Source organism: Micropterus dolomieu, linkage group LG19, assembly GCF_021292245.1.
Source record: "Micropterus dolomieu isolate WLL.071019.BEF.003 ecotype Adirondacks linkage group LG19, ASM2129224v1, whole genome shotgun sequence".
NCBI lineage: Eukaryota > Metazoa > Chordata > Actinopteri > Centrarchiformes > Centrarchidae > Micropterus > Micropterus dolomieu.
In genome coordinates, this window is record NC_060168.1 from 17,053,313 (window position 1) to 17,068,831 (window position 15,519).

Sequence of the window (15,519 nt, forward strand, 5' to 3'; positions counted from 1 at the left end):
GCTGTATCGTAGTCAGCGCAGCGCACGGGGTTTCCACTGGTAACCATTGCTAAAATAATCACTTAAGAAAACTGCTTTTCCGAGCCATTTGATGTTTAATTGATGTCCTTGCTGGACATACCGTAAAGTCATCTTTTAATTTAATTTAAAAGTTTTTTCCCACTTAATCGAATATAAATGTTCAAACAGATGTCTGTAGAACACGATATTATAATACCTACGTCTAAGAACATGACACACCGGTGACATACACTGAGAAAAGCAAATCATTTAAATTATGAAGTGAAATAAACAAAATAAGTTATTAAAAAAATTATAGTCTGTCCTATAAAAGTATATTTAAGTTGTACTTTAAAAATAATTCAATTAATTAATCCATTCATTTCATTTTTAAAAGCTTCAAAAACAAATATTTTGCCAGCAGAATCAAACTCTTTTCCGCATATAAGATATTCAGTATATTAATATTTGTGGTCACGTTCTCAGTCTCAAACATAGCTTAATCTTGTCATGTGACATGAACAAGAACAAATATTACTGGGACCAGTACAGAAAACTGCAGATGAACATTTAATGTCCAGGAATTCACATCAACTACACTGCAAGAGAACCCCATGTTATTTTTGATTTGATTTATTTTGATCCATTTTATAAAATATGCTTTATGTGATTCTTCAATCATTCATTTATTGAAACTGTTGAAATACGTTGCTTGTAAAAAGAGTTTGTTGAAGGCACGATACACATGCACGTGTGTGCACGTGATTAGGATTGCACCACCTCTGCCTCATTTTGAGCCAAGAAAATTCCTAAAAACAACCAGTTTAAAATCCTCCAGAATGCAGTATAATGCCAAGTATGAACTGGGCAGTGATTGTTCTTTACTACAAAATTGTCTGTCTTACCACGTTGTCCCTGCTGAGGACCTCCAGAATGTTGTTGAGCAGCTCCAGACTATTTCTCCTCTCATCATGAGGCCCGTCAGCCATACTGGCCAGTGCCCCGCTTAGCTCCCGCAGCATCATGGGTAACAACACATCACGGCACTCTGAAGAAACAAACCCACGCATGGTTAAATATGACAGGTTTAATAAGCAGACACACACACAACTACTGTTTAAACTACAGAAAGAAAACTTCCCAGTTTAAACATAAACATCAAAAATCCCAACGTCAAGATTTACTTTAATGCGATTCCTCTCTGAAAACACTTCAAAACCTGAACCCTGGACCCTTACATCAATTGATGCAGCACCTGAGGAGACAGCTGCGCCCCCGCAGCTATGAGTAATGATGCCACTGCACCCTGTAAAAAAATTCAACCCTAATCCCAGACTGCACAATGGAGTGATATCAATCAAGTGTCTATTTACAGTTCCATTCATGTCCGCTGCTCTGTCAGCCACGCAGCCAACACATCAATCACCATGGCCTAACGTTTTCTCTTTCACATATCTCTGATTAATTCTAATCTTTAGTTAATTTGGTCACACATGCAATGCATCATCAGTAATTAATCTCAAAGTAGGGCACCTAAAAGTTGACTGAACCGATCGATTAGTCTTGAGTCCTTTGCACACCAGGTCCATATTTTTCATCTAAAAGTGTTGTGCGATTAGATATAAATATGACCTCATATTGTGTCAATCAAATTTACTTCGCATCACAGTAGCAGTGTCAGCACTGCACGCGTCAGGTGTATATATACATATATATATATCTCACATATTCAGGCGGATGATGATGATGATGGTGAGCAGGAGGATGAAACAGAGGATGAAGACCGCACACAGACAGAAAGGGAGAACGACAGTGTGAAGACAGAGAGGGTTGCAGGTAGCCGTAGTGCCAAATACAAGACGCGGGCAGAGAGAAGCAACAGCCTAGGGAGGTTCCTACAGTGGAGAGAAGCAAGGGAGGGAATGAGAGAGACACAGCGAGAGATGGGCCGAGAGACAGAGGTACTGACGAAATCATCCTCACTGCTTGACGACTCCATTGCGTCTAATAAAACGCATGCAAAAAATACAGACTTGGTAAGCAAAGGCCTTCAGTCGACCAAGTTTTGATTGGTCAGTTAGTCGCAGTAAAAAAAGTCAAACTACAACTGGGAGCTGTGCCTTGTTGTTAGGGCCGGGAAGTATCAGAATTGTCGCAACGCAGACTTTTTCTCTTGTAACACAGAAGTCACCACTTTGCTACTAACTTTAGGCTCTACTAACTGATGTATTATTAGAAGTCAGAAGGTCTTTTTAGGTCTACATCCATGGCTTTGCTATTAGCCTGTTAGCTCCGTTAGCAGTCCTATTAGCGGACTCTGGCTGGACTGGGAGCTCGAACAATGAGGGAGTGTTGGTGTTTTTTTACATCACTAACACAGGAGCTTTGGACAGCCGGGAGGAAGAGGATGTCAGGACTCAGGCAAAAAACCCAGTGGAGAATGCTGCAAGGGGAGTGGCGCCAGAATGAGCACTAGAATCTGAGCCGAGCAAGCGGGCAATGGAACTGGGCTCAACAGCCTCCCAGTGAACACAGAACAAAGTGATCAAAGTGAAGACCGCTAAAGTGAGAAAACAATTTCATTAATGTTCAAATATAAATAGTTAAACCTACTACCTACTGTACATGAAGACATCAATTATATTTTTATACTACTTACACCTGGTGCTTATCTGCTCTATAAATTCTATTTGGGTATAAATGCTCATAGCTCTTCTCTGGGGGTTGCCTAAAGTAATTATGGGAATTATAGGAGGACCAAAAGTACTTCAGGGGAATGTGAAGTACAAGAAGACCCGAGTAAATCAAAGGATGCGTGTGAGACTTAACAAGGTTAAGACTGGTAGCTCGCTATCGAGATTAGGCAAAGATACGATGAAACAATGTTGGATTTTTTCCAAAGTCTACTATAAACTATCACACTGATGAATGTGTTTGTTGTCCCACAATATTCTTAATGCACCAACAAGGAAGAGTTTTAAACAGTCCTTGCTCTCAGCTGCAATCAAAATAATGTCATTTTCAAAATTTCTGTGGGTTTATTTTAATGCCAAACTAACATAAAGATAAAAATATGGCTTCTCACGAGGCTTTAAAAAATGCATGGCTAAACCTTCTATGTGCTTAGTACAATGGTTGACGTTTTCTTTAAGATGTATTTCCAAGCTTTTAACTTTATTGAGAATTTGCTGACATAAAACCAGGCATCTGAAACTACCCAGTGTTTTGTGGACAATAACATTTGACAATTTAATGATGAGATTAGGCACGCTCCGACAGATAATTCAAATCATTGATTTTTAAGGAGGCCATCCTACTAAAATTCTCCTCTGATCATGTTCAGGAGTCAGCAGAGCTATGGCCAAATTACCAAAGACGGTCACAGTCTGAGGCTACAGGAAATTGATTAAAACAGACACCCTTAAAGACAGGTCAAATTACTCAGCTCAAGGTCAGATATAAATGTGCTATGCAGGTACAAATTTGTATATACAATATAAGTCATCTGTGATGTAACTGATCCTTCTTATTTTTTCCACTTGTCTACCTTGACCTCTCCCTTTCTTGTCTTCTTCTTTCTTCATCTTTCTGCCCCCCCCCCCACTTCCACCACCCCATCCCTCTCTTGTAGCCGCAGGTAGACAGAGCCCATTAAAAGCTCATTTGTGCTGATGCTCGTTAGTTCCATTATTAACTGAGCCGAGCCTGTATACCTGCTGAGTGGACCCTCATCACAACACTCACTCCATCACACAAACATGCAGAGTGGGGGAAATGCATGAGTCACTGAATGCTCTCAATGACTCAAACAAATGGAGGAGGAGACGGAGGAGGGGCCTAAAAAAGTCAAGGGAATCCAACGGGAAAAGAAGAGGGAGTTTTAAGTGAAACATAGGGAAAGACTGGATGAGAAAGAAAAGTGGTATCTCAATCTGTTTAGTATGATATATAATGTAAAACTTCAGATAAAAATGTTGCTTTATCAAAATTATCAAATGCAAAACAGGGAGGCCTCCTGGTCTGTGACCTTTAAAAACAGAGGATGGTGTTTTAGATGCAGTCAGCTTTGTATTTGAGTAGAAAGTATCTGTTTAATCCATCAAAGCAGGAATTCATCATCTAGTGTCCTTTCAGATAGAGAAAACAATGGTTTATGTTTTATAGCATTATTGTTGTGTGTCCAAGCTCGAGAATTAATCCCTCTGCCTTCCTGGATTTACCATTGAACCTGTGGAGAACTCCATTCCCTGGAGAGATGACCCCAATGCTAGCTGCTTCTTAATTTTTATTGATCTAAGAAATAAACCCAGCTGATGTAAGTGCAACGTGTTCAGGGGAGTCAAACTAAAATAGAGAGCAAGTGGGGGAGCAGTTGAAAGGGTATCCTGTTGTGTGATACATGTGTGCTTTATGTTTCTACTGTGTCAGGAACTAGGTGTAAAAAAATAACCACAATAGCAACTCTCAAGGTCAAAAGCTACCCTGACCGCGTGTAAATGTGCAGGATGACAGAAGAATACATTTAATGAAGCTCTGTGCATAACATTACTGCCCATTGAGCAGTTTGTCACATTTAGAAAATGAACACTAATGCACACAAGTGCTTCACAGGCTAGAAGGTGGTCTAGGTACACGATTTTGTCTCGGGTTAGGTGCGATCTGTCTCACTGTCTATATTATTCCCCTCAGCTAACACACAAAATGCGGAAGAGAAAGAAACTGTGATTGAAAGAGATAGTCGAGATGGAGCGGAATATACTTGCTGTACAGAAATGCTTCAAATAAAAATTTTACTTTTCTAAAGAAAACTGTTTGCAACAATCAGGTAGCAGGCATATCAGATTTTATGTAATGTACAATAGACTGCTGCAATTTCATTGTCCACAGTGACACAGTATGCTCTACTCTGATCGACCTTTCAACAGGGTCTGCTGACGCTGTACAAATACTGCATATTTACACCAATTTGAATAGTGATGGAAAAAGAACCTCCTGCTTTTTGAATACTCTGTATAATCTGTGCACTTCTTGGAGCTTTAGTATGCAGAGAAAAACACCTTAAGTTCAGTCAGCAGCTGCTTCTCATCTTAAAATTCAGAAAACTTATAAATACTACGAGCACCCTAATAGCTTGCTCATCTTCAGCATCCTACTTTTACACATCAGTAAGGGTGCGTATTGTCTGTTTCCATTTTACTTCCCTTCAAAACACCTCTGGAGCCCCTGATTATGAGCATAAAAAATAATCAAGTACAGTCTGCCTGGGTAATGCTCCTCCAGACTCTGTGGCTTATAGTCTTCAGTTGCTGATGCGGAACAGCGCCTTTAACTTTGCAGGTTATTTCTAAGCACCTTGTCTGTTCTGGAATAACGTCAGAAATGTTAATATCTGCTGCTTCAGCATGAATGGTAGCTTCTTCTAAGACTTCTTTGAACAGCACCGTGGTCCCCCAGGCTTTCAGTTTTGAAAGACCACCAGCTACAATTGTGTGCAGCTCCCAGGTCTAGGTAATTCTTTAACAGAGCATTTGAATGATTGCTGCTTCAAAGACCACTTGCTTTGGGACGCTGCACTGAGGCTAACCGTACACACTGACCTCTGTGAAGAAATACAGTGTGTGTGCTTGTACCAACAGAAGGATATGCAAAAACCTTCACACTAATGAGTAACTTCTCTTTTTCTTTAAATAAATTATGCTTCCTCACAGTGGATCCCATCAGTGGTCCAATCAAACATGATGGATGCCTCCTGAATTTCTTCTTAGACTTATTAAAACATTTATTGCAAGAGGACACACTGGGAGCTACCTTCCAGCCATCTGAGGTCATTTTAGTGGGATTTTATGTCTTGGCTGACTCAAAATAAACCATAAGAGTACTATCATATTAGCTCAGTACTTTAACTATCTGTACTATTTGAGCTAAATGGACTTTCAAATCACTGTGAAAAGCAGAAAAGGTTGTTTGGTGACAAAATGTAGTTCTGTTAGGTCCTTAAATGCAGCTTGCACATTTAGCTTCCTCATACAATCTACATTTTCTGCCAGCATATCCTTCTCTCACTCCTCCTGTTGGCTTCCCTCTTGTGTGTTATCTAACTTTCTTAATCTGGTATATCTATTCTTGGTGCACAATGCAATCTCTCTTTTCATCATCTCAATATTTTGTCACTGCCATTTTCCATCTTCTTGTTTTCTCTCCACTGACCCCTCTACATTTCATTTCACATATTTCCTGTTGATTCTCATGCCTTGTCGCATTGTCACATTAACTTACTGTTTCAGGTCAAATTCATTTCACAAGTAACTTATAATTTGCAACCTATGAACCAATCACCAGTTTTGTGTTGTCACAAAGCTGTGCATCTCGTCTTCTCAGTGAGTATAGAACAGTACTACATGTGCTATGTGCTCTAGAAAGATGCTCTGGCTTGAGCCCTTTTCAGGCTGCATGCAAATCCGGCATCCTTCGCTAGGATTGGCAGAGTCTAACCACAGTCATGGCCCTAATCCTATAACCTTAAACCATATTTGCAGAAGTCTGTTTGGTGGAGCTTGCTGGCATCTGCTTTGTAACAAAGTAGCCTAAAGAGAGACCCTGCCTGAGAGGCTCAACTAAAGGTATGAGAAGGGGGTGGAGGAGGGGGAGATGAAAAAGTGAAGGATTTGGTAAACTGGGAAAAAGAAGACATCTGAACTGATGCAGTTGTTGGTGCTTTTCACTGACAATTGAAGAGGTTTGATATGACGTGAAAAAAATAAAACAAAACTGATATGCCATTTTGTAATGGAAAAGACACAATATGACTAAAATTTATATTTATGAATGCACCAATGGTTCCTATGCACACCTGGGTTTCTATGTTTCACTTGCCTGTGTGATTTTGTTGTATGTTATGTGTGTTTTAGCCCCTGGTGCAACACTGCAGTAAATCAATTTAGCCATGCTGTGGAAGAAAGCTTCGCCAACAGGCACAGGCTAATGGAAATCAAGGTCTTGGGGCAAACACTGAGATGCATTTTAACTTTTGTTCATCTACTTTTCACCGTGTGCATACATACACACTTGCTCACACAAAAATCCACACAGATGCTGACGCATAAACACACAACGTATTCAGAACGCACACAACAGAGATTCAAGGATTCATCTATATTCAAGTGGAAATGTATTTATTCAGCTGTAATCTCAGCCTTTGATTGCTAATACCACTGTGTGTCTGTGTGCCCAAGTAAGAATTGTCCTTTTTGTGTCTGATTTGGTGCTTCACTGCTATTTGATGTGTAAGAGCTGGAATCGCTTAGTGCCTGTGGAAGAGTGTGCTTATGTGTTTAGGCTACCAAGTTTGTGAGAGCAGAAAGCCGCCAGTGCTTGCAGGCTACCACACAGAGAGCAGCTTTGATGGCTCAGCAGACAGCTCATCCCTGCTGTTCCATTTTTTTTTCATTTGACAGCCAAACACAATAAACTATAGCACATGATAATGAGATGCAATCTCAGTTTCAAAGAGGCATGTAAATCAAAGGTGTCTTCCTCTTTCTCTCTACCCCGCTCCCTTCCCTCCCTTTGGTTGTCGTGTCTTGCTTTCGGGAAGATAGAGTGATAGAAAAGATGATAATGAGGAGGTTTGGAGGCACAATGACAAGTAAATCTTCTGAGTTGAGAGGGGGCTGGGACCGAGCCAACTCTCATCCCGGTTGGTGATGACTAAATGTCTCTCTCAGCAGGTTTTTCATCTCTCTGTGTCACTTTGGGTGTCTCCTCTCATCCACTCTCCACCCATCCCTCATTTGTCTTCCTCCCTCTTTCCTCACTTTTTTCCTTGCTCCATCTTTAAACCCCATTTGAAATTTAAAGCCCTTCATTTTCCCTTTTCGTATTTAGGTTGTACCCGCCTGTCGACACTGTCGATTTTATTTTTTTTAATCGCTGGTTCACGGAGGTGTGGTGGTAAAATATATTTGACATGTATGATTTGTAAAAGCAAGAAAGCAGTCTCACAATGTTTTAGTGGGGTAATATTTTTTTCGTAGAAATGCATAAAATTGTCTTGCCTGTGTGAATGAGTGCTCACCCAACAGCACAGGCTGATAAGTTACAGATGAGAGAGTGCACTAGTGAATGATGGTGATATAGAGTGGAAATGATGCCTGAAAGTGCATCACTGTGACTTTTGCTATGATGCTGATAAGACCTAGCACAGAACAAACACTGTCAGCAAAACCAAGGTAAACACAAACACAGTAAAGACTGCTGTCTTCAGTATAACTAATTTTACATACAGTATACTATAATATTTGCTCATTAATCCAGACAGAACTGGGCATGTTTGTCATGTGTACCACTAAAGATTTGCTGCAAAGATAACCACTAGATACTGTCGATAGCCTACTGTTTAGATAGTCCCTTGAATGTTTTATTTTGCTTGATTTTCTTTCTTTCTTTGTGTTTTAAACAGTGTGTAAATGATTTCTTTCCACCTGTATTAGTCACTGTCTATGAGTCACCCGCTAATTGCCCTCATCTCTGCCTTCCTCCTCTGCTCAGTCTTCTATATGAATATTAAATTGATTGACCAATTAGTCTCTTGGTAGCATTAGTTGCTACGGCATTTACGATCAATTTAACTGAGGCAGATCAATGGCAGATGCTTGCCCTGCGGTGAACCATCTCCCTACTTTTACTGATGGGCAGGCTTATTCCCAGTGTCCTCTAATAAGAGAGTAATACAGTCCCCTCCAAAAGTATTGTAACGGTAAGGCAAATTCCTTTGTTTTTGTTGTTCACTGAAGACATTTAGGTTTAAGATCAAAAGATGAGTATGAGACAAGAGTTCAGAATTTCAGCTTTTATTTCCTGGTATTCACATCTAGATGTGTTAAACGACTTAGGAAATATCACCGTTTGTATTAGACCACAGCATTCTTGGGTAAGCAAAAGTAATGGAACAAATAATCTTAAAGTAAATAACATTTAATATTTGGTGGCATGCCTCAAGCCTGTTGACACATCAACATCACCTGTTGCATTCCTCATTTGTAATGCTATTCCAGGCTTTTACCGCAGCTTCTTTCAGTTCTTGTTTGTTTCAGGGTGTTTCTCCCTTCAGTCCCCTCTTAAGGAGGTGAAATGCATTCAGGTCAGCTGATTGACTTGGCCAGTCTAAAACCTTTCACTTTTTCCCCCTGATGAAGTCCATTGTTTTGTTGGCAGTGTGCTTTGGGTCATTGTCCTGCCGCATGATAAACTTCCTCCAGATAAGTTTCAATTAATTTCTCCTTAAATTGGCAGACAAAATGTTTCTGTACACGTCTGAATTCATTCTGCTGCTACCATCATCAGTTACATCATCAATAAATATTAATGAGCCTGTTCCAGAAGCAGCCATGCACACCTAAGTCATGACATCACCTCCCTGCTATACAGACGAGCTTGTATGCTTCAGATCATAAGCAGTTCCTTTCTTTCTCCACACTTTGGCCTTTCCATCACTTTGCTAGAGATTAATCTTGGTCTCATCAGTCCATAAGATTGTGTTCCAGAACTTTTGCGGCTCGTCTCTGTACTTCTTTGTAAATTTCAATCTGGCCTTCAGATTCTTCCTGCTGATGACATCTTGTGGTGTGGCCTCTATATTTCTGCTCTCTGAGTCTTGTTCGAACAGTGGATTGTGATACTTTCACCCCTGCACTGTGGAGGTCGCTGGTGATGTCACTTACTGATGATTTGGGGGTTTTCTTCACAGCTCTCACGATATTTCTGTCATCAATTACTGTTGTTTTCCTTGGCCGACCTGTTCGACGTCTGTTGCTCTGTACACCAGTAGTTTCTTTCTTTTTCAGGACAGTCCAAATTGTTGTGCTTGCTATGCTCAATGTTTGTCCACTGGCTCTGGTCAATTTTCCTTCTTTTCTCAGCTTGACAATGGCTTGCTTTTCTCCCATAGACAGCTCTCTGGTCTTCATGTTGCTTTATCCTCTTTAACAGGAAATGCAGTCTTTATAGATTTTAACCAAGGATGAAAACTTAGACTAGTCATGCAGAGCTATTTAATGTTTGGACAACCAACCTAAAAGGCAACACCTGGGCAACAAGAAACATCTGTCAGTCACATGTTCCAATAGTTTTGCTCACTTGAAAAATGGGTAGGTTCAAACAAAGGTATGTCCTGAGTTGTTTAACATATCTAGATGTGAATACCACGAAATGAAAGCTGAAATTATGAACTCTTGTCTCATACTCGACTTTTGATCTTAAACCCATGTCTTCAGTGAACAACAAAAACAAAGGAATTTGCCTTACAGTTCCAATACTTTTGGAGGGGACAATATATCACAAAGCTGCTGTCTCTGGTTAAGCCTATATCTGATTTCAGTTTTTAAATGCCTGCTTTGTATTTTGTTCAGACTGGTTAATAGGCTGGCACAATGATACATATGCTCAACAAGTAAATCTTTATTCACTTATACTTTATATTAACTCCAATTTACTGAAGTATTGAAATAAGTCTAGTTCGCTTCAACTTTTATTGCTGCTGCTGTATAATGACCCAGCATCCCAATGGGGATCATTAAGCTTTTAACAGTCCAAGAATTTTTTATTTTTTTGCTGTAACCTCAAATCATAATAGAGAGAGAGGCCCCACGCAGCTATGCAGTGGAAAGCCAGATATTGACAGCACCAGGCTGTTCTGTCATTTTGCTCCTGTCTCACATCTGTAACAAATGAATTAATGGGCAAGTGGTTTAACCACTGTCCTTGTCTGCATTCAGTTTCCATCGAAATCATCCCATAAAAACAAGTATGGATCAGAATATAAATCATTTGGAGAGAGACTGTGAGACAGAGGCATTTCCCACAATGATTAAATTTCATTTAATTTTATCCACAACTTCCCAAACTGCAGACTCCGAAAGAATGACAGAAACTACCCCTCTCTCGTTAACCTTTTGGAGCCACAGTAAGCACAGCTATTTGAGGTCAGCCTGTACAACAACAGTCAGAAATCATTTATGGCAGATGGCTCCTCTGCTGTCAAACACCCGAACACATACTTCACATTCATAATTCTCTGACAGGTTTGGCAGGTGTTTTTGTGCTGGGTGTGTGTGAACGTGATCCCAATGCAGTTACAGTAAGGCGTGACATGAACTTTAATGTGATGTAACAAAAGCTAATGTAATGTAACAGCATAAAATAATATACTAGAGCAAGACACAGCATGAGGTAAGGGAAGAGAAGAGAAGATGTATGCAGTAAACAAAGATGCTGTGGTTTTTAAGGAACAGAGTGGAGCAGAACAGAGAGAAGCACTTTCGAGACAGCCTGAGGAGACACGGCAGCCATATGACTATTACTTTTTTTACGATCCACATCTCTTCTATTCTATCTCTTAATATCTCTATATAACTAAGGATATAACATATGGACAGATGGGGGCTTGCTGGACCACCAAGCAACCTGTTACACACAATGCTCACTTACACACCCTCAGCAGCAGTAAAGCTGACAGCTTTGAAATTACAGCTCAACCAGCTGCTTTGAGAAAGGCTAGGAGACAGACATAACAATAAATGCAGGTCCCTTGTGGTTCATGCAAACACTTCCTTACCCTCAGGGTAACCCTCATACATACTGTATATCACACACCATCTTTCCACTATTAAAAACACAATATTTTATTAACTGTTTTTAATAGGACAATTAGTTAAAGCTGCATAAAGTAGTAATTTTCTCTTAAAATAACAGTTTCAAAATCTTTTTAATGGTACACCGAGTCTGGTATCTGTAGCATTGGAATCCCAAACTTATTGTGAGAACAGCGTAATGCTTTGTGGCACCACTTCACAGACTCTTCAGCAAGCTAGCTGTGAGAAGAAGCTACGTTAGCAAAGTTATCTTACTGTATTTCTTTATAACACATGGAGTAAAGATGTTACATTTAGATTTATAGCTAGATCCTGCTCGGTTACATGGCACTTTCTTTGTGATCTAAAGCTCTCTTTAGAAGCCAGATGTAGAAAACCAGATTCAGTATCATTATAACTGAGACCTAAAGTGACCTGTCACTAATGCTGATTGGTAGAGAATGAGCGGACAACCGAGATCACTCAGCACTGATTAAATCCTGGCGATAAGAACTGTACAGTACATCACTTATCCATATTCATCAAGCACTGACATGCATCTGTTAAGTAATTACAGAAGGGGAGATATAGACATGGGTGTGAACAGTGTCAACAATACTTATAATGAGCTGCAGTAAAAAGCAAGCAATTTAAGTAATGACATTGCTGCTGTTTACATGGACAGATAAAAGATAAAAAATCTTTACATTAGATACACAGGCGGATTTTCTGTATTATGGGTTATTTTTACATCATTACAGTGATCGTTATAGAGATTCCTAGCTGTAACAATTCATCTTATAAGAGCATTACACCTAAACATGTGGGATTTCCTTTAATCTGTTTAATATGTGCTACAAGACAGGTGACATGACTGCCGTCTTTTCTATAGCTGTACAGATGGAGGAGGGGACATGACAGCCTGGCTGAGAAAATACAGAGGGTTAGTGGATTGAATCAGGGACTTTGACCAGCTTTGGGAAATGAGTGGGCAAACAAAATGACAGACTCATCCCGCTGTCACTCTGCTCTTGCTCTCCCTGATCTCTTGTTCTTTTTTTCCCCTTTATCAGTGTTGATCTCAATCTGTCACTGTGATTGCCCCATGGCATTATAATTTGCCTAAATTGAGCCATAATGTGCCTCATAAATTTAATTTAGTCTCAAAACCAGATTAACCCGTATGAAAGGATGCACATGTGTATCTGTGCATGTGTGCCGGCACGTGTATGTGTGTGTTTGTGTGTGTATACAGTATGTGCTTGCCAAGACTCTTAATCCCAGGAGCGTATGCTGAATAAATCAGGAGTATTTTTGAGTACAAAAAAAAATCCAATCCCTTCAAACATTGCCCATGGATGCAACTAGTCATGGGAAAGCCAAGCAGCGACAAACAACAGGCGCGCGCACACACACACAAATTCCAAACCACAGTTGGAGAAAAATGAATACATGTGACAGGACCTCATTGCACAAATAGCAACTGTTTCCTACTGAATAACTGCAACAACAACAGAAGACCACCTTACATAACAGTATGTAACGATCTTACATACATACTGTACATGGTAGTTAAGGACATATCATTTTCTGGTTGTTGATTTTTTTCAAAAACGACCCATAGTTTTTCAGAAAAAGGAGCAACATAATTTAAGCCAACTTTCATCCAGACTTTAGTCCCCACACACTCAACAGACAGCCATAGTTTGCAGTAAACAATGTCCTCTTACAATGAGCTCAGAAAATCTTCCAGTATCAGTATGTGAGGAAAAAACTGTGGCGCAAACTCAAATGTGCTGCTAATTATCCAGTAAAAGTATTTTTTTTTAAAGTAAGTAAGTAATACAAAATGGTTGTATTGCAAATGGTACCAATCAGATTTTTGTATTATTGATTTTTTGATCTGCTTATTTACATCTGAAATAAAGCAAATGAACTTGGAGAATTTTTTATATCCAACAACATTTTTATATACAAAAATAATGATCCCTAAGATTGTTCATTCTTACTCTCTGTCAAAGATGAGCCAGCAAGTGATCTTCTGTCTCACACCAACAGACACGCACACACACACCATCCCTTTCCATCATCTGTCCTCTCCTACACTGTCAGTGGCTTGACATTTTTCCCTGGAGAGTGAGCTTGGCAGGCCTGCTCACACAGCCAGTCACACAGCCAGGTAGGGTTATTAAATATGTATTGCAGTGCAGTGATAGGACACCGGGAGCCATTAGCTATTATAAATATATAATTTAGCTCTGCTGCATATTTCAGCCTCCTGCGCGAATGGCACCCTTGCATACAAGCCCTCTTATTAGCATCCCAATGCTAAAATGCATCTCAATTAGACTGAGTGTCAGCCCTCATTTGGTGAGGCAGGGATCGAGATGGAATGGACCAATGTATAAATGAACAAATAAATAAATACGCACTTCGTCTGAGGATGTGTGTGTGTGTGTGGGGGGGGGGGGTAGGTGTACATGCAGGTTTGATGATAGATTGCATGTGAGAAAGGCCTTAAAATTTGATCACTTTTGGACGGTTTAATAGCAAAACAAGGCCATTCTCTCTCTCTTTCTCCCACAAACTCACTTGTTTTTTCACTCTCCCCAAGCTATTCTGTTTTCTCTCAGCACCACCATCCACCTGTTCTCTCCTCTCTTTATCTGTCTCAAATCCCTTGGTCCTTCTTTTTCAACCAGCCTTTGTCTCTTCCTCACTCCTCTGTCATCCATCTTTTCCATCCCTTTACTCTGCTCCAACTTTACCAATCACCATGTCATCCCTCTTTCCTCTCTTCCTGGTCTCAATTCCTTTTTTCCCCTCTTCTCTTTGTTTCTCCCTCCTTTGCAAATGTACTCATCTATTTTTCTATTTTTCATCTTTTCCTCCTCTGTTCTTATCTCCTTGGTCTCTCCGCTACCTCTCCCTGACTCCTTCTCCATCCTTTTTGCATTTGATGTGTTTTCTTCTCACCATTTCAACATTAAAATTGACTCTTGGCATGAATTCAAAACACTTTCAGACTGGAGCTGAAAGTAACTTCTAAATCTTTGCTTCCAAAATGGCTGCAGGACAGTCTGATAAAAGACTGATCATTCAGAGGTCTTTGTTTGCCAAAATTGATATGTAGCATTTTAACATGATGCCCTACATTCCTTTGCTTGTCTTCTCTTTATAACACTCTCTTTTTCTACCTGTCATCCCAATTGCTCCTTCTGCTGTTTCCCTCACTTTCCTCCCTCTCCCCTTCCTTTCCTGGTGACAGAGTGTGTCTCTGAGCATGTTGACAGCCAGCCAGAGGGCCGAGGCGAAAGGCCCCTGGGGAATCAATCATCTGAACCAGGATCAATACCAAAGGCCTGTATCCTGGACTGGCTACTGACTAGGCTGGAAGCGACTAACTGATTAGTGGACCCACTGCTACACTGGGCAAAAACAACATTCAAGGCAACCATTTAGCATGCATCACTGTACAAACACTAGAACGCACAAATCAACTCACACCCAGATATGGTGTAATCAGTCATGTTAAAGCAAAAACATACAAATGTGTTTGCGGATTGTGTATGAGAATGCATTCACGCACATGGAGCAATGTCCATGATGTGACTGAATCTGCCTAGCACAGCACAGCCCAGCATCTCTCAGTCCCACTCAGACCGATTTCTGTCTCAAACCAAATTTGGTCTACCACAGTCACTCATAGTCTACTTCTACTTTTTCTGTTTGCACTGCAGAGGCCCAATTCTGGGTCCCCTTATCGAGTATGTATTGAGTACAACAATTAGCCCACTCTATCCATCACCGGGTGGTCCTCTTATCACCACTTATTACCACTTATCAGCCCACTACATGCAAATTACACATAAATAACAGGCCTGAACAGAGG

General features: G+C 40.2%; 1 protein-coding gene across 2 annotated transcripts in view; it reads right to left on the bottom strand.

The window, feature by feature from the left end:
• Window positions 1-15,519, bottom strand: part of LOC123957337 (dedicator of cytokinesis protein 2-like) — a 108,762-nt gene that overhangs the window by 63,818 nt on the left and 29,425 nt on the right. For both annotated transcript variants that reach the window (XM_046030033.1, XM_046030034.1), the window contains exon 25: window positions 906-1,048. In XM_046030033.1, coding sequence (XP_045885989.1) covers window positions 906-1,048 — 143 coding nt within the window. The remainder of the gene's footprint in view (window positions 1-905; window positions 1,049-15,519) is intronic.